General features: G+C 40.3%; 1 protein-coding gene across 4 annotated transcripts in view; it reads right to left on the reverse strand.

Annotated features, from left to right (window-relative positions):
* Positions 1-24969, reverse strand: part of tbl1xr1a (TBL1X/Y related 1a) — a 61644-nt gene that overhangs the window by 12345 nt on the left and 24330 nt on the right. For all 4 annotated transcript variants that reach the window (XR_003295576.1, XM_026304871.1, XM_026304870.1 and 1 more), the window contains one exon: positions 61-162. Coding sequence is in view for 2 of the 4 variants with exons in the window: in XM_026304871.1 (XP_026160656.1) it covers positions 61-118 (58 nt within the window). In the remaining 2 variants the exon portion in view is untranslated. Of the gene's footprint in view, positions 1-60; positions 163-24969 lie in introns of those variants that run through there.

Raw genomic sequence — 24969 nt, forward strand, 5'->3', positions numbered from 1 at the left:
CAAAGCAAAATAAGAAAAGAAAAATGCAGACATGCTGAATTTAGGGACATCTGAGGATACCTGACTCCTGTAGGTATCTGTAGACCAGGAAGTTGACCTCATCACTGCTAATGCTCATCTTTACTCCTATTACACCATGAGGTCAGCACACACACACCTAGCCTGAAAAACAGAGAGAGAGAGAGAGAGAGAGATTCATCACCCGTCATGAACACTGTTGCTCAATGAACATGATACATGCACACAATGTGACTAAAACAATAGGCAAACTGGCTATGCCTGCATCTGTTTTAATAACGGCCTGAATTTTTTACATTTTAAACTTTTGATCATTTATCAAAATACAAAAAAAACTTCACTACTGAACTGTGGAAATGGAAACAGCTATTGACCTTCTATATGCCTAGTCTAGTTTAGGTTATTCTTAGTCATTCCTTATTCCTTCCTTCCTTAAATTTACAATTTAAACAGGAAAACATACAAAGGAGTTATATGTTTTCAGAGGCAATATTGATGCCAGTTTGCCTTTATACAGTCTTACAGTAAGAACAATTACAAAATATTTGGACACCAGTACTATCTATTTACACCTGCTGCTAAAATGTAGTTGTCTCTGGATGTATAGCTGTCTTGCAAGCCACAGTGGTCTCTCATAAGTTTCATGCATTGCTTCCCATGATACATGTGGTTGACAAGCTAGTCATCTCTGAGTTTTACCTATGGGGATCTAATCGCAATGCAGGCAGAATTGAGATGACATTAAAGCCTAACAAAAGGTAGCCCTGTGATCCAGTGCAATTGTTTAGAATCCACATACAGGTTATGTCTGGAGTACGGTGAAATAGAGCTGCAGATAAGTTTTCAGACAGTTTCAGCCATCAAGCAATTCCTAATGCAATCATCAAACGTCAAATCTCTCAGCAGGTTTCATGTTGGAAACACCATTTCCCACCAGGGTTGATTCCAAAGCCCCCTCTCCAATGAGAAGCTGGCTTTCAGTACATTTAATGGAACACCGTCTGGGTACTAGGAGCACTAGGTTACACAGGCTGTTAGATTTTTGTTGGCACTAGGAAGCATTTAGCATGGCCTGTAGCCTCAATACTGAAGTCCTAATCCAACTATATAAACAAACTAACTTGCTATTCTGTCTTTAATGACAATCGGAGGGGAAACTAGTTACTGCAACTTTAAACAAAATACATAATACACATGGCGTGTAAAATTAGATAGGGCCTGTGCGTCTACTCCTGTGACCAATGACAATTTCTTTATTTTTTTATGCAAGTTGCATCACCTTCACAAGAGAATCAATCTGCCATGACTGAGTTGTTAGGGATCTGTTCAGGACCCAGGAGACAGGGAATGATTCTGTGGCCCAGGCAGCAGATGAATAATTGATGTTCTATGGTATGTTGGCTCAGCAATACTTATCTTTGCTTGGACCCTCTGTCTCTAGTGAGAGGATTGTTTTCCATGACGACACCTATCAGTGAGCTGGTTGTTCTATGGGTCAAACATACATCAGAGAGACAAAATAATGCAGTGGACCCCTAGATAAGGATTTCAGATCCTAAGTAACTTCATCACAAGTACAATCAAAATTACAAAAGCAGCCCAATACTTACTAATGACATTTTGTCATGTTGTGCTGTTACTGCTTGCCTGGCACTGCAAACATACCATACTTAGGTCTATTATTAAACCTAAACAGCTGTTGGGCTGCTATCACATCCAATTACAACAGTTTATTATTGCAAACATTTCAGCTGCCTGCCACATGCCACAACCCTGCACTTTGTGGTTAGTATGTGTTTATGGTATAAATGCAATAGAGCCTCTGTTAAAAATACCACTGTAAAACGCAGAATATATTCAGTACCGCTTGATTCAGAGACTTGGCTGGTTCCAGTGATCACATCAGCATCTCTAGTTACACCTCGATAGAAATAATTACAGTGAGTAACCAAAAAATAAACACTGAACACAAGGGTCATAGTTTACAGTTTTGTGTTTTACTAGAATTTTTAGACTATTACAACAAAAATTTGAATCGAATATTGAGTTTTGGGCTCAGAACTGTGTAAAATCACTCTGAAGTGCCATTAATACGAATAGACAAATTCTGCACGGAAACTTCCAAGAGCAGCATAGTTCATTTGGTGGCTGTTTAGGTAGAATTTAAAGGACTGCATCACCACTAAAGCTTTAAACTTAAATTGGTTTTCATTTGTTTTTATGTTATTAAAAAAAACGATGACTGTTACAAGGTTAGACCCATATCCAGGAGAGAAAAAAAAAAAAAAAGGCATAAGCTTTCCTTCTAACCGGCAGACACTCCCTCTCTTTATCCAATGCATTTATCTATCCATCTATCTGGGCTACCAGTTAACCAAGGAGGATCAATACATGGTACTTCACTGTCAGTAGCTTATTATTCTCTCACTCAGCAGAATGTACAATTACATACTGTCATTTAAAGCAACGATATCCACACCACACTGACACAGATTTTTGTCCACCATTGCTTTAATCACCAGCAGCGGTACAGTGGAGGATCAATATGTGTAGTAAAAACCAAACTTAGACAAGTTTGCTTCTTGGCAATGTACCGTATTTTCCGGACTATAAGGCACACGGGACTATTAGTTGCTTTCAGGAAAAACAGCCTTATATAAGTCACATTTCTAATTATACTACTTACTACCCTTATTAGGGTCACAATGGGGAAATAGCATTACTACCCAAAGTGCACACACACCGCAGTGAGCAGCTGCAGCGCCCAGGGAGAAGTTGGGGGTTCAGTGCCTCACGTTAGTCGTGGTATTGAAGGTAGGGAGAGAGTGCTGGCTATTCACTCCGCCCCAACGACAGTTCCTGCCGGTCTTGAGACTCGAGACTCGGGTTACAAGTCCGACTCTCTATCCATTAGGCCACGACTGCCCCCTGGCGTTATTTTTGACCAGGCCATGTCTTTTAACTCAAGTATAAAACAAATCTCTATAACTGCCTTCTTTCACTTGAGCAACATTGCCAAAATTAAGGACATCCTGTCTCAAAATGATGCAGAAAGTCCATGCATTTGTTACCTCAAGGCTAGATTACTGTAACTCACTACTATCTGGATGTCCCAGTATCTTCATAAAAAGCGTCCAGTTCAGCCAGAGTCCTGACAGGAACTAGCAAGAGAGATCATATTTCTCCTATATTAGCGCCCTGTAAAATACAGAATAGAATTTAACCCTCTGGGGTCGACGCACGCGCCGGCGCGTTTTGACGCATCTTTTTCTGATAAGGCCGAAACAAACTTAAATTACTCCGTCAATTCTGATCGTACAGATAAAAGAAGTATATCATTCAAATCTGTAAAGGGTCTAGTTTTAGTGGTATACCATCATAATAACAACAAAACGTTGTGCTTTTTTTAAATAAAGAAAGCCGACAGGGTGCGCTCTCGGACTTTTCTGTCTCTGCCATTTCTCTTCACAGACGCGTAAATAAAACAACCAGAATCTCAGCGAATACTTGCCTCATAAAAATAAGAATTATATGGCTAGAAAGCTTGAAATGTTTTCTTTTGAGTGAAACAATTCAAGTCAAAAACAAATCATCACTTTTGATTTAATCCATATGAACGTAAGGAGAAGTCCGTTTTTTCCTGTCTCACCTCATTACAGGTAATGCAGTCCCGCCTTGTACACTGTTCACTGTTCACATGTAAATAATCTCAGGTGAACCAGGTAAATATGTGCACACCCCCGAGAAATTACACAAAATATCCAACTTCATCATAGAATTTACTCACTTTTTCGGCGCGTTTGGATGATGGCGCGTTACGCACGTGAAGCGGCGCTCCTTACATTCCACACAGAGACAAATAGTTTAGCTTGTCCTCAGAGTAAAAACACTGATTTTAACTCAAATGAGGATCGTTTGGCTCCTCATTGTTTTGTATTGTGCTGCACTAATCCGTCCCATCTACATTGACTGAAAGGCTCATTATGCGCGCCTTTGTCTGGTCGTTCAGTGCGTCTTTTGTCTTCTCAGGTAAATCACATGACTATTCATCCTCAGACACACCCTCTTCTTGCATATGGCCTTTCTGGACAAAAAGTGTCTTAGAAAATTTAAATCAGTGTATTGTTTACTGTGAATGTGTGAACAAGATGAAATTCACAGCACTCTGAAGTAAACACTTTAGCCTACAACATGCTGGTCTCCAAAGTCTTGTGAACCAATGTTCTGTTTGTGTTTTATGGTCTTATTTCAGTGAGTAAAAAATTTTTGTTTTTCACTAACCATGCATAAACACTTTTTTCTCAAAAACACAATGTATAAACTTGCTGCTCACATATTATTGTAGCCAATTTTGTGCTGATTACAGTGTTATTAGACTTTAGACATTAATATGTTTAAAAAACACTGAAAAAAGCACAAATGTCAGGACATGTCAAAATTTGTCCAGGCCCCAAAAACCCGCTCAGACCCCAGAGGGTTAAAATCCTTCTTCACACATACAAATCCCTTCATGATCAAGCTCCTTCATACCTTAAAAACCTCCTAGTACCATATCATCCCAATAGAGCACTTTGCTCTCAAGAGTGCAGGTCTACCTGTGGTTCGCAGAGTTTCCAAAAGTAGAATGGGAGGCAGACCCTTTAGCTATCAAGCTCCTTTCCTGTGGAACCAGCTCCCAGTCTGGGTTCAGGAGGCAGACACTTTCTGTACTTTTAAGCCTAGACTTAAAATCTTCATTTTTGACAAAGCATATAGTTAGGGCTGGCTTCATGTAACCCTGAACCATCCCTTAGTTATGCTGCTATAGGCCTAGACTGCCCGAGGACCATCGGTGCACTGACCTCCCCTACCCTAACCCAATGGACATGCTGGTGAGGGAAACAGAGGTGACGAGGAAGTGATAGGTAAGTATGGTATGCAGGACAGGAATGCAGAAGGACAGATGGTGGTAGACTTGGAATCTCCGTGGACCATGATATCTGTAGATGACATTGTCATCTGTAGTGAGAGCAGGGAGCAGGTGGAGGGAAATCTAGAGAGGTGGAGGTTTGCTCTGGAAAGGAGAGGAATGAAGGTTAGCCACAGTAAAACAGAGTACATGTGTGTAAATGAGAGGGACTCAAGTAGAACGGTGAGGTTACAGGGAGTAGAGGTGAAGAAGGTGGAGGATTTTAAGTACCTAGGGTCAACAGTCCAGAGCAATGGAGAGTGTGGAAAAGAAGTAAGAGACGTGCAAGCAGGTTGGAACGGGTGGAGGAAAGTGTCAGATGTGATGTGTGACAAAAGAGTGTCAACAAGAATGAAAGGAAAGGTGAACAAGAAAGTGGTGAGACCAGCAATGTTGTATGTTTAGAGACAGTGGCACTGAGAAAAAGACAGAAGGCAGAGCTGGAGGTAGCAGAGCTGAAGATGTTGAGGTTCTCTCTGGGAGTACACCAATGGGACAGCTCATGTCAGATGTTTTGGAGCCCTCTAGGGCTCGCACTTGAGTTGATATAAAATGTTTTTTCTTCTTCGGTGGTATTTCCATGTAAAAAGGGGAGCGCGCCCACCTCAATTATTCAGATATTGTACATCTTTCTTTGTAGAAAAATTACACACAATGAAAATTGTAGGATTGCAAAGTTGCATTATACTCAATGTGGTTTTGTCCTCCCAACTTACAAACATATTAAAAGTCAAAACGTTATGAGCAGCTCTGAATATAATGCAGTGCAGGACACCTATCAGTATGACTTCAACAGCAAAGAGGTAATTGTATTTTTCACTAAAGACTAAAGCATTCTGTGCTTCAAAAAGACAGATATGATGGCAGGGCTTTTGAACTGGATTCCATTCAGTATAAGATAATTAGACCAGTAGTTCCCTAATGGTGTACCTTGGGATTTTTTGGCAACCGCGCAAGCGTTTCAGGTGCATTTTTCACATGTGCGGATATCCGTATGTTATGCATCAGACATGCTACACTAACTAGACGAAGTGAAGACTATACCTTAATGCAAAGTCAATATCAGAGACAGCATAATCGTGGTATGAACAAGGTGTTACACCGCAAGCGCCACAAGGTGCATAATATGAGGATGTTATCCATGAAGAAAAGTCTATACCAGGCGTATGTTCACTCACGCATTAAATTTGCTTTGTTTAGAAAGAGCAGAGAGGGGAGTCTAAAAAGAAAAGGGAAACCTAGAGTCCAAAAACCATAACAGCAATACTGTTCTGCCTTATGCAGAATGGATAAAACAAAAACCCACATTATAACAAGAAAAGGTTGAAAAAAAAAAAAATGTTCAGTAGGATTGATATATGTTATTGTCTGTTTATAATTAATGTTCTGGGATTGCAATTATATTATAGTTCAGGACAATAGTTTCCTGTTTCCTTTCATATGAAACACATTTTTTAAACTCCTACCTTTTTACCTGATTATTTTTATATGATGTCAGTTGGAAAAAGTAACCTTTAACTTTAGGTATATTTATATATACCTTTATATATTTCCTTCAGAAGATTGGTGTTAAATTTCATTTGAAGTGGTATTTAAAAAGATCTTTACAAAGTTTTATATTTGTTTATATCTGTACAGACTATAGGGTGGGATCATGCATGAAAGTAAACACGTACAGTGGGTACGGAAAGTATTCAGACCCCTTTAAATTTTTCACTCTTTGTGTCATTGCAGCCATTTGCCAAAATCAAAAAAGTTCATTTTATTTCTCATTAATGTACACTCAGCACCCCATCTTGACAGAAAAAACCAGAAATGTAGAAATTTTTGCAAATTTATTAAAAAAGAAAAACTGAAATATCACATGGTCATAAGTATTCAGACCCTGTGCTCAGTATTGAGTAGAAGCACCATTTTGAGTTGGTACAGCCATGAGTCTTCTTGGGAATGATGCAACAAGTTTTTCACACCTGGATTTGGGGATCCTCTCCAGTTCTGTCAGGTTGGATGGTGAACGTTGGTGGACAGCCATTTTCAGGTCTCTCCAGAGATGCTCAATTGAGTTTAGGTCAGGGCTCTGGCTGGGCCAGTCAAGAACGGTCACAGAGTTGTTCTGAAGCCACTCCTTTGTTATTTTAGCTGTGTGCTTAGGGTCATTGTCCTGTTGAAAGGTGAACCTTCGGCCCAGTCTGAGGTCCTGACCACTCTGGAAGAGGTTTTCTTCCAGGATATCTCTGTACTTGGCCACATTCATCTTTCCTTCAATTACAACCAGTCGTCCTGTCCCTGCAGCTGAAAAACACCCCCACAACATGATGCTCCCACCACCATGTTTCACTGTAGGGATTGTATTGGACAGGTGATGAGCAGTGCCTGGTTTTCTCCACACATACCGCTTAGAATTAATGCCAAAAAGTTCAATCTTGGTCTCATCAGACCAGAGAATCTTATTTCTCATAGTCTGGGAGTCCATGTGTTTTTTGGCAAACTCTATGTGGGCTTTCATGTGTCTTGCACTGAGGAGAGGCTTCCGTCGGGCCACTCTGCCATAAAGCCCCGACTGGTGGAGGGCTGCAGTGATAGTTGACTTTGTGGAACTTTCTCCCATCTCCCTACTGCATCTCTGGAGCTCAGCCACAGTGATCTTTGGGTTCTTCTTTACCTCTCTCACCAAGGCTCTTCTCCCACGATTGCTCAGTTTGGCTGGACGGCCAGGTCTAGGAAGAGTTCTGGTCGTCCCACACTTTTTCCATTTGAGGATTATGGAGGCCACTGTGCTCTTAGGAACCTTGAGTGCTGCAGAAATTCTTTTGTAACCTTGGCCAGATCTGTGCCTTGCCACAGTTCTGTCTCTGAGCTCCTTGGGCAGTTCCTTCGACCTCATGATTCTCATTTGCTCTGACATGCACTGTGAGCTGTAAGGTCTTATATAGACAGGTGTGTGCCTTTCCTAATCAAGTCCAATCAGTTTAATTAAACACAGCTGGACTCCAATGAAGGAGCAGAACCATCTCAAGGAGGATCAGAAGAAATGGACAGCATGTGAGTTAAATATGAGTGTCACTGCAAAGGGTCTCAATACTTATGACCATGTGATATTTCAGTTTTTCTTTTTTAATAAATTTGCAAAAATTTCTACATTTCTGTTTTTTTCTGTCAAGATGGGGTGCTGAGTGTACATTAATAAGAAATAAAATGAACTTTTTGGATTTTGGCAAATGGCTGCAATGACACAAAGAGTGAAAAATTTAAAGGGGTCTGAATACTTTCCGTACCCACTGTACACGCTGTACATACCACAAGCAAAATCCTTTTTAAAATGTACACAAGGTCCCAACAGGTTAAGGCTGCATTAAACTTTAATGTTGTGACTTATTTGTTTGTGTTTCATATGAATTCTTAAATTATTCTGTTAAATGTTTCACGATTAATATAGTTGTCACATTTTATTTGGCATTAGTAATTAAGATAAAGAAAAGATACACATCAAAGAGTATGGATATGAATACAGGTGTGTCCCTTTGGTCAGTCCCGGTCACAAAACTGAACTGGTTATTGCTCTAGACACTAATTTAGACAGTCAAGACACATTTCTGTAACAATTTTAATTAATGGCAGTACTTTTAGGGATTGGAACAGGCAGGAATTTATTTGATTCAAATACATTAACACTTAAAATAAGAGAGGAGACAGTATAAAGTAAACACCCGTTGTCTTTGGTTCAAATGAAACCCAACAGAATGTTGAGTCACAGATTAGTCAGACCCTCAGCTTAAATCCCAGCTGACAAAAGCAATGCCTAGGGAGGACCACAGGTATGTAAACAATGAGCTGCATTTCCCTCCTGTACCATCTAACTGCAGTGGCGCTGTGGAGCTACCAGCTGTGACCAGGAACCTTGTTGACGGTGTAGGAGAATGGGGGGATGGGAGAGGAAAAGGGAATCTCTGTCCCTGCATTTCTTCCCTCCTCCTCCCTCTCTTTCCCCTTGTGACTGCTGCCAGTGGCAAACTGGCCTGTACAGTAAGTCTTTAATCAAGTCACAGCTTAAAAAGAAAGAATGTAAGAGAAACGACAGGACACAGAGGGACCCCCACAAAGACAATCAATTAATACCAAAAGAAAGTTAGGACATGTTGATTACAGATTACATACCGATTGTTTCCAAATCAAGACATGTTACTGAGAAAGCAAGCATGAAAATGCGTTAATGTCATTGACAAAGGGTCCGTTTATCACAAAATGAAATCAATATGAAGTAAATCATATTTGCCTCAGGTCATTAACTCAAATACAGGAAAATAAAACATCTAATCAAGTGCATTAAATCATGTGAACAGGTGCACTAAAAATATAACAATATGTAGACTGTAACTGTCAATATGTAGCATTATTACATTTTTGCTTTGTGAGTAGACAACAGGTAATGAGACGCAGGTTTTTTTAAAACACCTGAGAGGTGGATTACAAAGGTTGGATTCAATTATGTGGGATAATTGTGCACTCTTGTGATTGTTGACAAACACATATGTATCGACCATCGAAACCATAATTAGCTGGATTCCCATTGGCTACAATGTCAAGTAAGAGAGAACATTTATTTACCACAGCAGAACAGAAACTGAAGCTGGAGGGCTATGAAGACTTTAAAGAAATCTGTAAAGGCAACTCTGCAAAAATGCAGAAAGATGCATAGCAAAAAGTGGCTGAGAAATTAAATTTGTAGCTATGCATTTAATCGTTTCTTTCTATCACCATAACTTCACACCATATCCTATGCACTGACATGACACTATACCTATAATTTATATTTCTCTGCATTCAACAGAGCTAGTACAAACATAACAAAACCTGGGAACAAGTGAAAAAATATTCATAGATTAGCAAGTATCATAAATAAATAAATGGCGAAGAAAATTGAAGTCCGGTCCTTATTTGCAGACATAAAATTAATGCATAAAAGGCCACCGTCATGGACTGTAACCACAGGTGGCCAGGGAAAACATGATAATCTGGAAAAAGATTTAAGTGCCTTTCGTTATCACATTGTAAACACTTCGCCTCAAATGTTATGCATGGCTGTGAAAGGAAACCATCACTTGCCAAGACGTGCAGTGTAAAGCACGCCAACTGTATATTAGTCAGTGCATGACTCGACAATTAATATGACGCACCGATGAGCCAATCAAGTAGATGAAGCCTTCAAGACAAGATCTTTCTATTATGAAGGGGTCAGATGAGCCAACAAGTCCTGCTGATCACGCAGCATTCTCTGTATCCTAAATGCTTGTCTTGTAACTGCCCCAGTGTCATTGGACAGCTCAAGTAAAAGCAGTGCATCCACAGTTAAATGGACTTCCTGTTCTAAGTCAGCAGTCTCCCCATAATCCGTTTATCACAAAATGAAATCAATATGAAGTAAATCATATTTGCCTCAGGTCATTAACTCAAATACAGGAAAATAAAACATCTAATCAAGTGCATTAAATCATGTGAACAGGTGCACTAAAAATATAACAATATGTAGACTGTAACTGTCAATATGTAGCATTATTACATTTTTGCTTTGTGAGTAGACAACAGGTAATGAGACGCAGGTTTTTTTAAAACACCTGAGAGGTGGATTACAAAGGTTGGATTCAATTATGTGGGATAATTGTGCACTCTTGTGATTGTTGACAAACACATATGTATCGACCATCGAAACCATAATTAGCTGGATTCCCATTGGCTACAATGTCAAGTAAGAGAACATTTATTTACCACAGCAGAACAGAAACTGAAGCTGGAGGGCTATGAAGACTTTAAAGAAATCTGTAAAGGCAACTCTGCAAAAATGCAGAAAGATGCATAGCAAAAAGTGGCTGAGAAATTAAATTTGTAGCTATGCATTTAATCGTTTCTTTCTATCACCATAACTTCACATGGAGCCGAGGCATATACCACCTACAAGCTAACATCCACCTACAAGCTAACATCCATCTAGCTAACATCAAGCTAACAGAAGATTACAGACTCAGTTGCGCATTTCAATTCTCCCAAAATTGGTGCCCTTATGGTGTTGTTGAAAACTCAGGCTTGGCTTGGGCTGCGTGGTTGCATGCGGCAAGCAGAAGCGCACATGGCTATATTCTGGCTTTAAAGACAGGGGTAATGACATGGAAAAAACACAAGTTTGCAGTCACTGCCATGTATAATCGGGTTACAAGTGATTTTATGGTATAATTATACAAAATAATGTTCAACTTCAAGCGTAACATACCTGGGTAGTAAGACCTCCATCCTATAGGACTCGCAGTTAAGTTGATGTAAAAGGTTTATTCATCTTCTGTGGTATTTCCATGTAAAAAAAAGGGGAGCGCGCCCACTCTTCTCCCCTATTCCAGAACGGAACTGCTGGGAGAGAGGTTTGTGTCCAATTCATCTGTTCAGTTGATGGACTAATTCTTATTAACTGTGATGTGAATATATTTCATTATCTGTCATTGTTTATTGCTAATTGTATTACGAAGTGCCGCTAGCTAACGGCTAGATCAAACCTCAAGCTTTTGGGTACCAGGTATGTCAAACTGTTCTTGAAGTTATGTTTTATTATTACAAGTGAATATGCTCGTGCCCTTATCCTGAACGGAACTGCTGGGAGGGAGGAGCTGAGCGGGCCGTATATTCACTGGAGGGTCTCTCTTTATGTTTTGGGTAAATAAATAAAAGGCAAATTCAACCAAAAGCCCTGTGTCACTATTTGTGCTCGACACCATCACAACACAACGCAACGTTTCTCTGAGGACTTCGAGAGCGATCATACGACCTGAATGCACATGGTGACGATGAGTGTGGGGAAGAAATCCAAGAAACCAGGCACAGGGAGGCTTCCAGTTACACGTGGTGCCGTGACCCGATCAGCGCCGTCCTGCTCTGCCGAGTTGCTGCAGATGTTTCGTCACTTCGTCTCTACTGTGCTCTGCGTGGGACGCCATTCTTCTAGACTGGATCATCTATCCTTCGACTCACGGGTGTTTTTGGTTTAAAGTTGTGGTTAATGAACTAGTAAATTAACAGTTTGCCGAACCTGTGACTGTTATTTCGTTGTTTGGGACACTGAAAATATTAATTTGTATCTTCTTTAGGAATGAGGTGTCTCCACTTCAGTAGCTTTGAGTTTAATATTACAGTGAACAACTGATTTCTTTTTTGTCCCAGTTTTCTTTTCTTTCTTCTTCGTTTTACTCCTTTTTGGTTTCCTTCAGTGATATTTGCAGTAGTTAAGTAATATTGAGCCGGGTTGTTATGTCTAGTGAGGGATTAGAGAGTAATAATGCTCGTAATGTGACTTTTTGATTGGGGAGGGGTCAGCAGATTACTCCACCATGTCTCGGTAGAAGGAGGCAAGTTGCCCCTGAGATTGGTAATAGTATGGCCGACCAGTCAGTAATCCTACCACCATTAGAACCAGCGGCTAGCTCCACCCCGGTTGTAGACAACCATGTTGATAATCCATAAACCAGACCAGTCACTACTGGGATGCTGAACCGGGGTGTGAAGGGTTTTTGCACTTTTTGCAGTTGCGTGTCCCAGTGGTCAGGTCCTGTAGTGCCTGACAAAATAGGCACAGTCAAATTAAGACAGACTGTAACTCTGTTGCCCCAGCACGAGTACATTGTGTGGAGAAAACTGCCTCCTGCAGCTCCTACATCATTGGGGAGCTCCGTCATAGTGGAACCTACGTCATCTTGTTCCGCTCCAGCAAATATTATAGTGGGTCGCGTCGCCCATGTGGGGTGATCACTGGATCCCAATGAAAATCCTCAAACCCATTCAGAGTCCCGTGACATTATGCTGTAATGCCAAGATTGTGGACGTTTTCCCGTGTGTTGCAGTGGAGGATTTGTCAATTACACAGGGAATCAGTAAAAACCGGTCTGACCAGTCTGTTATCCAAGCCTCTTCGTCTGTTCCCCCGAGTGACCCTGTACAGCTAGTGTTGACTTACCAGGACGTGTTTGTCTCTGGTGAGGCGAAGGATTTGTCCATTGCATCCACCTCGCTGACGATCGTTCTTTCCGGCTTCCATATCGTCAGGTGCCCCCAGCTCACTACCGTAAGTTGAGGGAGGTGCTGTCGGATATGGAGATGAAGGGCATAATTAGAAAGTCCATAAGTGAATACGCATCGCCGCTAGTGATGGTATGGAAGAAGTCGGGCAACTTGAGGATCTGCACCGATTTCCGTTGGCTTAATGCTAGGACAGTGAAGGATGCTCATAGGATGGGTGGTAATTCTTTCTTTAGTACCATGGACATCAGGGTTTTATAATATTCCCCTTCATGAGTCAGATAAGCATTACACGGCCTTCACTACACCACTGGGCTTGTATGAGTACAACAGACTCCCCCAGGGTTTGTGTAATAGTCCAGCATCCTTTATGCGAATGACGCTTAGCATTTTTGGTGACCTGAACTTCTCCAGTCTCCTATGTTACCTGGATGACCTTCTGGTTTTTGTCCCTTCAGAATGGGAGGCCATCAGGCTACTGGAGGTTGTTTTCTCCCGCCTTCAGTCCAGTAACCTGAAGCTTACGCAGAAGAAGTGCCACCTCCTCAGGCGCTCTGTGAAGTTTCTGGGTCATACAGTAGATGCCGGTGGGGTAGCAGTTGACCAAGACAAAGTGAAGGTCATTTCCAATTTTAAGAAGGAAGACCTTATGGAAGCAGATGGCTGCACACCGTCACAGAGGAAAGTAAGATCCTTCCTACCACTTCATACCAGGTTTTTCTAGGGTAGGTAAACCTCTATTAGCTCTAACTGCTGGTCAGAAGAGGAGACTGAGGGGCAGCACAGGACGTGGGAAGGCCAGAACCTTCTGTGCATTGACCCCTCAGGACTGGACTCTTGATTGTGAGAGGGCATTTGAGGAACTTAAAGATGCACTCCTCAATTGTGTAATCCTGGCTCATCCCGATTTTGAGAGGCCGTTTCGAGAGGTACCGGTTGGCGAAGTGATGGCTAGGCCCATAGCTTTCGCTAGTAAGTCTCTAAGTAGAAGTCAAACTAGGTACCCGGCACACAGACTTGAGTTGCTGGCACTGAAGTGTGCAATAAGTTCAGCCATTGGCTCAAAGACCATCGGTTCACTGTGTGAACTGATAACCCTCTCACATACATCCTGACCAAGCCGAAGTTGGATGCCTGCGAACAGCATTGGGTAATAAAGCTAGCTCCGTACACCTTTGAGATTAAGTATGTCCCTGGCAGGCTGAACATGGTAGCTGCCGCCCTTAGTAGGGAACCATTTGCAAAGCCCTTGGCTCAGCGACTCTTAGCTGAACCTTACTTTGAGTTAGCAGGACAGGTCCATGCGGTAAATGATGCCCTAGTGCAGGCCGCTTTCTGTCTTACCTGTCTGCCTCAGTCACTGAGCAGTCATCACCCCTCCGTAGCGGGCAGTGGGTCTATGTCAGAGGATGATGTCTCCTCCCTCTTGTGCTCCTTTAGTGACTGGGAGTCTGCTCCTCGTCAGCGTGCAACACCCCTCACTGACCATCTGGCTTCAATCGGTTCGCCTTTCAATGATGTCCCTGATGAGTTGTCCCGTGCCGATCTCGTCTCACCAGACAGGGGACCCTGTTTTTTCTAGGGTCGCTCACTATGTTGAGAGTAATCGTAGGCCTTCGAGGCGTGAACGTTCCCATGAGAACCGGCTTACGCTAAGGCTCCTGAGGCATTGGGACAAGCTCACCCTTTTGGATGGTGTGCTGTATTGAGTGGATCCATTCACTAGACACAAGCGATGATTGGATGTTCAAGAACGTTCTACATGACGTCACTGTTAGTGACTCCAATCGATATGTCACATCTCTGCTAGATGACTTGCATTCTGCTTTGCTCCTCGCACAGGAACACACCTCTGTGGAGCAGAGACAATCTGGCCAGTATAACAAACGGGTCAAGGGTCTCTCTCTCTCTTGGTGACCAGGTGTTAGTGGCGAATAAAGGGGCCAGAGGGAAGCGGAAACTGTCAGATAAGTGAGAACCTGTTGTTTACACGGTAGTGGGCCATAGTCCAGGCATGCATATCTACCGCATCAGAGACAGGGAAGGGAATGAGCGTGTGGTGCACCGCAACCTTCTCCTGTTGGTCAACTTATTGCCCTTGGATGTTGCTGTCTGTCCACCTGAAAGTATGGCCGGCGGTTTGCTGGTGATCGATCAGCAAGAGTCCACATTGTCCTTTGTAGACACTGGGGCGGCAAAAGTTCAAAGAAATAAATCAGGTTGTTGAGTCCGTTGGCAGTTGCCGTGGGTCCAGGACCAGTCCGCTACTGACAGGGACACGGACAATATTCAGTTATCTCCACCTCTGATGAATCCTTCTGTTCTTGGGGATCTGGCTGAGGCTGTTACTTCCCCACGCTCCATTGCTGAGTCCAGCTCCCACTCTTTTCCCCCAGCAGCATCCGTTGGTACTGACATGGGTCAGAGACTTACTACACGTTTTGGTAGGGTTGTTAATCCTGTTTGTCACCTGATTGAGTCCATGGTTCAGGTCGAGTCATTCCTGGGGTTGAACCTGCTCATTCAGCCGTTATTCATGTGTGATGTTGATTGTTTTTTTGCTATGGCTATTCCAGTTAGCTTGTGCACAAGTAACAGACTCAGTGGTGCATTTTTTATCTCCCAACATCTGTTCCCTTATAGTGTTGTTGAAAACCCAGGCTTGTTATGCTAAGTTCTGCCTTCCAAGATCTGCATGCACCATGGGAATGCACACAGCTAAAGCAAAAAACCTCCAAAAGGCCTCCTTAGAAAAGGCAAGGCAAAGAACTCTTCAAAAGCAACTGGGTTTTCACTTGTGCAAATGTAAGAATACTTACCTACACTTTGTGATTTTTATACCATATTTGAATGTAACACTGATGTGTACTTTATTTTCATGTATAAGAATCATGCGCTCTCCAATAAATTGTAACATTAAAATTCATCTAAATAGTTTAACTCAGTTACCAATATATTGAGATGTGCCTGCCTATTATTTCTATATAAGAATAGGCCATTTTCAGCACTATTTTTAAAATGGTGTTGAATATTGCAATAAATGTCATATATTGGTATCGTATCGAATTGTACCATACCACACCGTATCGTGGTATGTATTGTATCAGGACAAAGATACCTATCCATATTTGTACCATCTGTGCAGAATCTTATATTAAAGTCCATGTTTCTGCTCTGCTCAGTTGAAACAACTAGCATTGACAGTCTAGCTGAAGCTGTATGAAATAACTTATTCTTTTTCGAGAGTAAAAGTCCAATATAAAGTCTTTGTCAAAAATGTCTGCTTATGTACTTATCCTGAGAAACAGGTTATTGGCCAATACAGCATCTGGTATTTTGTGCTGTGAAAGGGTTCTCTGAGGCAGTGTGTGAGTGCTATCTCAGTGTTTCCCAACCATATATTTAAGGGAAAAAAAAAAACATTTTTATTAATTACAGCCTTACACAATGCCTTAATTAGACTGTTTTCAAGTGCTCTTTGCCCACAATCCTCTGGCACAACATTTTCATTTTCTGAGCATCAGTACTGGTTTAAGTACGTAAATGACAATTTAAAAAAAAAAAACATTAAGGCACTGGCTATAGTAGCTGAAGCACTTTCTTTTACTAATGTTCCTGATTAAGTTGGGAATCCAAAAAAAAAAAAAAAAATGCAGGGGCATGCAATGAAACTGAAATCTCAAAACAACACACAACTGAATGAGTTCTTACCTCAGTTTATAATACCAGGCAGCATTTTTGGTGCCATGTTCTTTGGAGGTTTTACTGGATCAATGCATTAAAAAAAACAAGCTGGTTGCTGCTCTCTTCTGCATTTGAGGGCTCCTTCCTATTTAAAGGCTCTGTGTTAGACCTGACAGTGTTGGTCTATTTTCAGAGACTAGGAGAACAAACAAAATTCAGGCAGCAGGGATTTAGATGACTCAGGGCAAAACTAGTATTTTTCATTGTCTCATTCCAAAATGCATCCAGTTCTTCTGTCCTGTTAAAGTCACACATAAAAAATAGATCCTCACTTACACTGTTGCCACAAGCAGGCAAAATATACTGCGAACAAAGGTCAGAGATGGTTAACTCTGTCAGCCTGCAGCAAGCTTGATAGAAGAACTGCAAAGGTGCAAAATATAGACTTGTACCATTACAATGCACACATATCTTTGCTTACCTGGCCCATTTGTGGCGCCACAAAAAGCTGTGTGAATTCTGATAATTTGCCTCAGTTCATGCTGCTTGAGTCAGTGTTGGTTTACCAATGAAAAAAAAAAAAAAAAAAAAAAAAAAAAAAAAAAATCTTGTTAGCAGTCCAGTGAAGCACTGTGCAGGTGCCAGATTTTGACAAATAAGAAAAATGCTTGAAATAGAAGAATCTTTATCTTTAGTTATTATTCTAAAGATAGGAATAATCAATTTTAGTAGCTACTTCAAAAATATATTTGTGTAATTCATTGGTTAAAACCTACTCATTGATTCATGACATGACACTACAACAGGGATACAACATACTAGGCGTATATACCTAAGAGACATTCCACTCAAGTTAGTCCTGAGCAAGTGTTCGACATAAAAAAGGATCCCCGTTAAGCAATGTACAAAGACACCCTCCAATCTGCAGCCAATAAAAAGAAATTAATATAAAAAGGAGAAATAATATTACAAGGTTCAATTCAAAGTTTTAATACTAAATGGCAGCAGAATCACCACAATTACAATCTGCATTTGGCTCTCCTGCCACCTTCTTCAGGGTTACTGGTCTCTTGGAAAGACAGACTGCACTGGCAAGTATAGCTTTGTCTCACATAGCCTCACCTGAACCATCATAGGCAAGTACTCCATTGCTGACAGGTGGTAGAACCTAGGCCTTGCCAGAGGTTTAACGTCAAGTTAAATCTGCTGTGGGCAGCTTGTGTCCAACGTAATGCAGTGAAGTTACTCAGAGCTACAATGATGTGTGAACCTCCACAGAGAATCTTCAACCTGAGTCTACAGTTGGGAAGGGTCCCGGCTTTGTGGGAAACATCTTCTATTGTTCCAATACCAGTAAAGTGTCCAAATATAGTGTCAACTAAATGACTACAGGTCGGTGGCTATCACATCCCATATTGTCAACGTCCTGGAGAGGATATTCTGTGCCTACTAAAACTTGCGGGTCAAAGGCATAAAAGATCCCCTGCAGTTTGCTTCCAAAAAACACATTGGTGTGTAGGCGTGCAACGGATTGCAGATGATCTGTGATCCGTGCGGATCACGACCCACGGTTTGGCACGCACGTGACCAGCAGATTAATAACTCATTTTTTCAACTTTTACATTAATCCTAATCTTAACGATTGCAGACAAAAAGATATTAAAGATAAGCAATTAGTTACACAGAAAAAAATGTCATTATAAGGTTTGGTCTGTTTACATATCTCATGTTTTTCATGTTACACTTTAACAAACTGAGTATTGAATATTTTATTTTAAAATTTTATTTATTCAGCTCATTATTTTCTGATTTTATTTTTGTTAAAAATTATAGGTTCTATAAGATATTTTTGTTAAAACCAAAAGCTCCTTGCTATACGGTTCTTGTAATAAATGGAGAGCAAATTACATTTGTCTCCTCCCCTTTTTGGATGATCCAAAAAATGTTCCGATCCATCCATTTTCATTTTTGTTAGGTTAAAAGTGAACTGTGGAACAGACTTTAAGTAGAGCACTTGGCTGCATGTCTGCAAATACTGATATATGGACCAGCACCAGAGGCCTTCCCATATGCAAAGGCATAGGTGTTCTTTAAAAACAGTGGAAGTTTTAAGTGCTCGAACAAACGGTGCCATCTTTGTACACCAAAGAATGTTTAGCTCTTAGTTTTTTTACTTTGTCCTTCTCTTCACATATGGATAGATGGAGGAGAGGATTAGTAGATTGGATCTGTGAAACTAATACAAATATATCAAAATATTGTATTAAAGGTCACATGTATTTGTTGTATTTAGTAGAAAACATTTGTGCCAGAAGGTAATGCCTGCCCGTTCCACTGGTTACATCAGTTTAATATTTGTTGTTGGCAATAATGTATTTTTGGTGATTTCTGATTTATCATTAATTGAAACATTTCATCACACTCTGAAATATATTCTGTGGAGAATTTGTCCAGGCTATACACTTTGATGACATCCCAGATTAACCCTCTGGGGTCTGAGCATGTTTTGGCACCTTGGACAAGTTTTGACATGCCCTGACATTTGTGCTTTTATCAGTTGCTTTTAAACATAATGTCTAAAGTCTAATAACACTGTAATCAGCACAAAATTGGCTACAATAATATGTGAGCAGCAAGTTTATACATTATTGTGTTTTTGAGAAAAAAGTGTTTATGCATGGTTAGTGAAAAACCACAATTTTTTACTCAATGAAATAAGACCATAAAACACTAACAGAACATTGGTTCACAAAACTTTGGAGACCAGCATGTTGTAGGCTAAAGTGTTTACTTCAGAGTGCTGTGAATGTCATCTTGTTCACACATTCACAGTAAATACACTGATTTAAATTTTCTAAGACACTTTTTGTCCAGAAAGGCCATATGCAAGAGGGTGTGTCTGAGGATGAATAGTCATGTGATTTACCTGAGAAGACAAAAGACGCACTGAATGACCAGACAAAGACGTGCATAATGAGCCTTTCAGTCAATGTAGATAGGACAGATTAGTGCAGCACAATACAAAACAATGAGGAGCCAAACGATCCTCATTTGAGTTAAAATCAGTGTTTTTACTCTGAGGACAAGCTAAACTATTTGTCTCTGTGTGGAATACAAGAAGCGCTTCTTCACGTCCGTGATGCACCATCATCCAAACGCGCAGAAAAAGTGAGTAAATTCTATGATGAAGTTTGACGTTTTATGTCATTTCTCGGGGGTGTGCACATATTTACCTGGTTCACCTGAGATTATTTACATGTGAACAGTGGACAGTGTACAAGGCGGGACCGCATTACCTGTAATGAGGTGAGACAGAAAAAAACGTACTTCTCCTCATGTTCATATGGATTAAATAAAAGGTGATTTGTTTTTGACTTGAATTGTTTTGTTTAAAAGAAGACATTTCAAGCTTTCTAGACATATATGTCTTATTTTTATGAGGCAAGTATTCGCTGAGATTCTGGTTGTTTTATTTACGTGTCTGAAGAGAGATGACAGAGAGATGACAAAGAGAAGACAGAGAGCGCACCCTGTTTGCTTTCTTCATTTTACTAAAGCAGAGTGTTTTGTTATTACGAGGGTATACCACTAAAACTAGACCCTTTACAGATTCGAATGATATATTGCTTTTATCTGTACGATCAAAATTGACGGAGTAATTTAAGTTTGTTTTGGCGTCATCAGGAGAAGATGCCACAAAACGTGCCAGAGTGTTTGTCAAACCCTGAGGGTTAAAGCCTTGGTTCTCTGCAGTTTTAAGAGATTTTATTGTAGTAAGCTGTTAATCCGACCTTACCTAAGAACTAGGTGAGTGCCTATTTCCAGTATCAGTTTGAAGGGGTGGAGGCACAAGAACAGACAAAGCCTATTTATTGACAGCTGGGGGTATTAAGTAACTATGGGTAATTATAACTGAGGCTGTAGACTTTGGTTAGACTATGAAAGTAGACAAATATCAAGCAAAACAAATACAGATTACAGTTACCCCTAGTCATAGAAATTAGTCACGCAAGCTCCAACATGCTCAAATGAGAGGTTAGGTGGGATGTATGAGCAAAGATTTTTTCAATCATTTTCAGCACTGTCCATAAACCTGTACAAATGCAACTATGTAAAAGAATATATAGTGGATTTATTAAGTCCCAATTTTCTATACTTTTTTTCTAAAACCCATCAGGAAATTTTCTGTACATCTTGGTTAACTAGATACAGTACTGTCTGTTAAAGTGGACCAAACACAAGTGGACCTCCCCACCCCCAAATTACTCAGATCTCATTTTAAACCTACTGGGTCTGAACAAACCTAACCAGATTTTTTTTATATATCAGATCTGGGCCACTTCCATACATCGAGTACACACTCCCATAGATCGGATTTACAGTGGTGTGAAGAAGTGTTGGCCCCCTTCCTGATAGCATGTTTGTCACACTTCAATGTTTCAGATCAAACAAATTTAAATATTAGTCAAAGATAACACAAGTAAACACATCATTCAGTTTTTAAATGAAGGTTTTTATTATTAAGGGAAAACAAAATCCAAAACTACATGGCCCTGTGTGAAAAAGTGTTTACATGTTGAAAACATGGAACAGTGGAGAACCTTCCCAGGAGTGGCCGGCCGACCGAAATTACCCCAAGAGCACAGCGACGACTTATCCAAGAGGTCACAAAAGACCCCACAACAACATCCAACAACTGCAGGCCTCACTTGCATCAGATAAGGTTACGGTTCATGACTTCACCATAAGACAGAGACTGGGCAAAAATGGTCTGCATGGTGGAGTTCCAAGATGAAAACCGCTACTGAGCAAAAACAACATAAAGGCTCATCTCAGTTTTGCCAGAAAACATCTTGATGATCCCCAAGATTTTTGGGAAACGACTCTGTAGACTGACGAGACAAAAGTTGAACTTTTTGGAAGGTGTGTGTCACATTACGTCTGACGTAAAAGTAACACTGCATTTCAGAAAAAGAACATCATACCAACAGTAAAATATGGTGGTGGTAGTATGATGGTCTGGGGCTGTTTTGCTGCTTCAGGACCTGGAAGACTTGCTGTGATAAATGGAACCATAAATTCTGCTGTCTACCAAAATTCTGCAGCAGGACAATGATCCAAAACACACCAGCCTCTGAATGGTTGAAGAAAAACAAAATGAAGACTTTGGAGTGGCCTAGTCAAAGTCCTGACCTGAATCCGATTGAGATGCTGTGGCATGACCTTAAAAAGGCAGTTCATGCTCGAAAACCCTCCAATGTGGCTGAATTGCAACAATTCTGCAAAGATGAGTGGGCCAAAATTTCTTGCAAGTTATCGCAAATGCTTGATTGCAGTTGTTGCTGCTAAGGGTGGCCCAACCAGTTATTAGGTTTAGGGGGCAAACACTTTTTCACACAGGGCCATGTAGTTTTGGATTTTGTTTTCCCTTAATAATAAAAACCTTCCATTTAAAAACTGCATGATGTGTTTACTTGTGTTATCTTTGACTAATATTTAAATTTTTTTGATGATCTGAAACAAAGTGTGACAAACATGCAAAAAAATAAATCAGGAAGTGGGCCAACACTTTTTCACACCACTGTATAGTCAATCGCTGACCATGCAACTGCTATCAGTACAGTAAGAATTCATGTGTTTTTTTTTTGATGACATTTCATTCCACTGTGCATGTGCACAATGTATGCAAGCACAAAATCATTGGATCTGGAAAAAAAAAAAAAAAAAAAATTGATGGCAAAGATTCATGTTACAAATGAATGAAGATCTGGACAGATGAAAACTGGTCGGTAGCAAGCCTAATCTTACATTCTATTGCCCACACCATGTTGTTTTTTCATTTTCTATCTCAATTTTGAGCATCAGGGTTAACTGGGGACAAGTCCTTTGTAAGAGGTGTGGAAATGTTTGGCTTCCTTTATGACACCCCAGCAGAGAAGTGTTCGAAATATTTGTGGTGTAGTTTGAGAATGAGGACACATAGCATGCAAGCTGATTTCTAGGCAAACTGCTGCAGTGAATCAATACTGTGGGCTGAACGATTTCAAAACAAAGAGTTCTTTCTTCTCTTATTTTATACAACAGCTTTGTGGGGCAACACACTGTTCCAAATGCATCAATAAAAACACAAAACACATCCTAAAATCTAAGCCATGTTTTGTTAGGACTCGTCACAATTGAGGAAAGATTTGACATTCACCTCACAACATTTTCTTAAAAATTAGGGTCTGTAATCATGTTCTGTCATTAATTTTGCTTTATTTTACTCCTGAAAATAATTTTGTATGTGTCAAACAATACAGGGAATCACTTGAAATTAAAGACAAAGTTGATGGTGAACGGTTTCTCCAGGGCAAAAACAAGTTGAGTGTGTTTGTCGTTAACTCCTGGCCTAACTACTCGATATATAGATACTCTGGAAAACCAAAGCAGGCACAAAAACACTGTGCAAAAATAAAATATCACAACACACCTATTGGTGCTTCTAACATCACAACTAATTTGCACCAAATAAAAATATCTATATAGACTGTATAGATAATTAATGAATGAATGAATGGAGCTGGCAGAGCTGAGGGCCCTACAGTAAAAAAAAAAAAAAAAAAACCTTCCAAATAACACTGGAATGACAGTTAACTACTTGCCAAAACGGGTGAGAGCAATAACACAGCTGCTACAGTAAAGCATCTTAGTAGGGAGGTCACCCGCGTTTTGTTGTTTTTTTTTTGTTTTTTTTTTTTTCAAAAAAGCATACTAAGAGTATTTTGATGGCTAAAAGTGACAAAGTGATTAGCAACAAATTAAACTTTCATTCACAAAGCCATGCATAACGATGTGTAACCATGACTCTATATTATATGTGCTAGCAATATTACATGGAGTAAAAGTTGAGTTTTTTGTTTGTTTGTTTTTATATACATTTGAAGTTCCTAAACTTCCTAAACTAAGCCTTCATCCTCAGCCTTTACTCTCTGAGTTGAGACATGCCAGGACAGGTGAGGTAGTTGGGAGTTAAAAGGCACAAACTCATTCATTCATTCTCTATACACGCTTATTCCTAATTAGGGTCACAGGAATCTACTGGATCCTATCCCAGCTCTCTTTAGGTGAAAGGCAGGGGTACACCCTGGACAGGTCACCAGTCCATCACAGGGCCACAAACAACCACAGACAAGCACATATGGACAATTTAGTGTCACCAATACAACATGCATATTTTTGGACTGTGGGAGGAAACCACAATACACAGAGTAAACCCACGCAAGCATGGGGAGAACATGCAAACTCCACACAGAAAGGGCCCTGCCAGGTTACAAACCTGGGACATTCTCACTGTGAGGCAACAGAGCTAGCCACTTATCCACCACGCTGTCTACTGAAACTGAAATATATGGCTAGAAAGTTTGAAATGTTTTCTTTGAAATGAAACAATTTAAGTCGGAAACAAATCATCCCTTTTTATTTAATCCATATGAATGTAAGGAAAAGTACGTTTTCTCCTGTCTCACCTCATAACAGCTAATTTGATCCCGCCTCGCACTGAGTGCACTGTTCATATGGAAATAATCTGAGGTGAACCAGGTAATTCTGTGCGCCCCCAAGAAATGACATAAAACGTCAAACTTCATCATAGAATTTAATCACTTTTTCTGTGTTTGGATGATGGCACGTTACGCGGGTGAAGAAGCGCTTCGTATGTTCCACACATAGACAAATAGTTTACTTTCTCCTCAGAGGAAAAACACGACTCAAATGACAAACGTTTGGATCCGCATTGTATTGTATTGTGTTGCAGTAATCCCCTCTCAGCCACATTGACTGAAAGGCTCATTATGCGGTTCTTTGTGCGGGTCTTTGAGTGCATCTTTTGTCTTCTCAGGTAAATCACATGACTATTCATGGTGAAACACACCTTACTGCATTGCCCTTTCTAAACAAAGTGTCCTAGAAAATTTAAATCAGTGTATTGTTTTCTGTGAATGAGTGAACAAGATGACTTTCACATCATTGTGAAGCAAACACTTTACACTACAAGATGCATTTCTTAAAAGTCTTGTGAACCAATGTTCTGCGTGTTTTATGGCCTTATTTCAGTGACTTAAAAATTTGTTTTTCACTAACCATGCATAAACACTGTTTTCTCAAAAACACAAGTATAAACTTGCTGCTCACATATTATTGTAGCCCAGTTTGTGCTGATTACAGCGTTATCATACTTTAGCCATTAATATGTTTAAAAGCAACTGAAAAAAGCACAAATGTCAGGA

Source organism: Mastacembelus armatus, chromosome 4, assembly GCF_900324485.2.
Source record: "Mastacembelus armatus chromosome 4, fMasArm1.2, whole genome shotgun sequence".
NCBI lineage: Eukaryota > Metazoa > Chordata > Actinopteri > Synbranchiformes > Mastacembelidae > Mastacembelus > Mastacembelus armatus.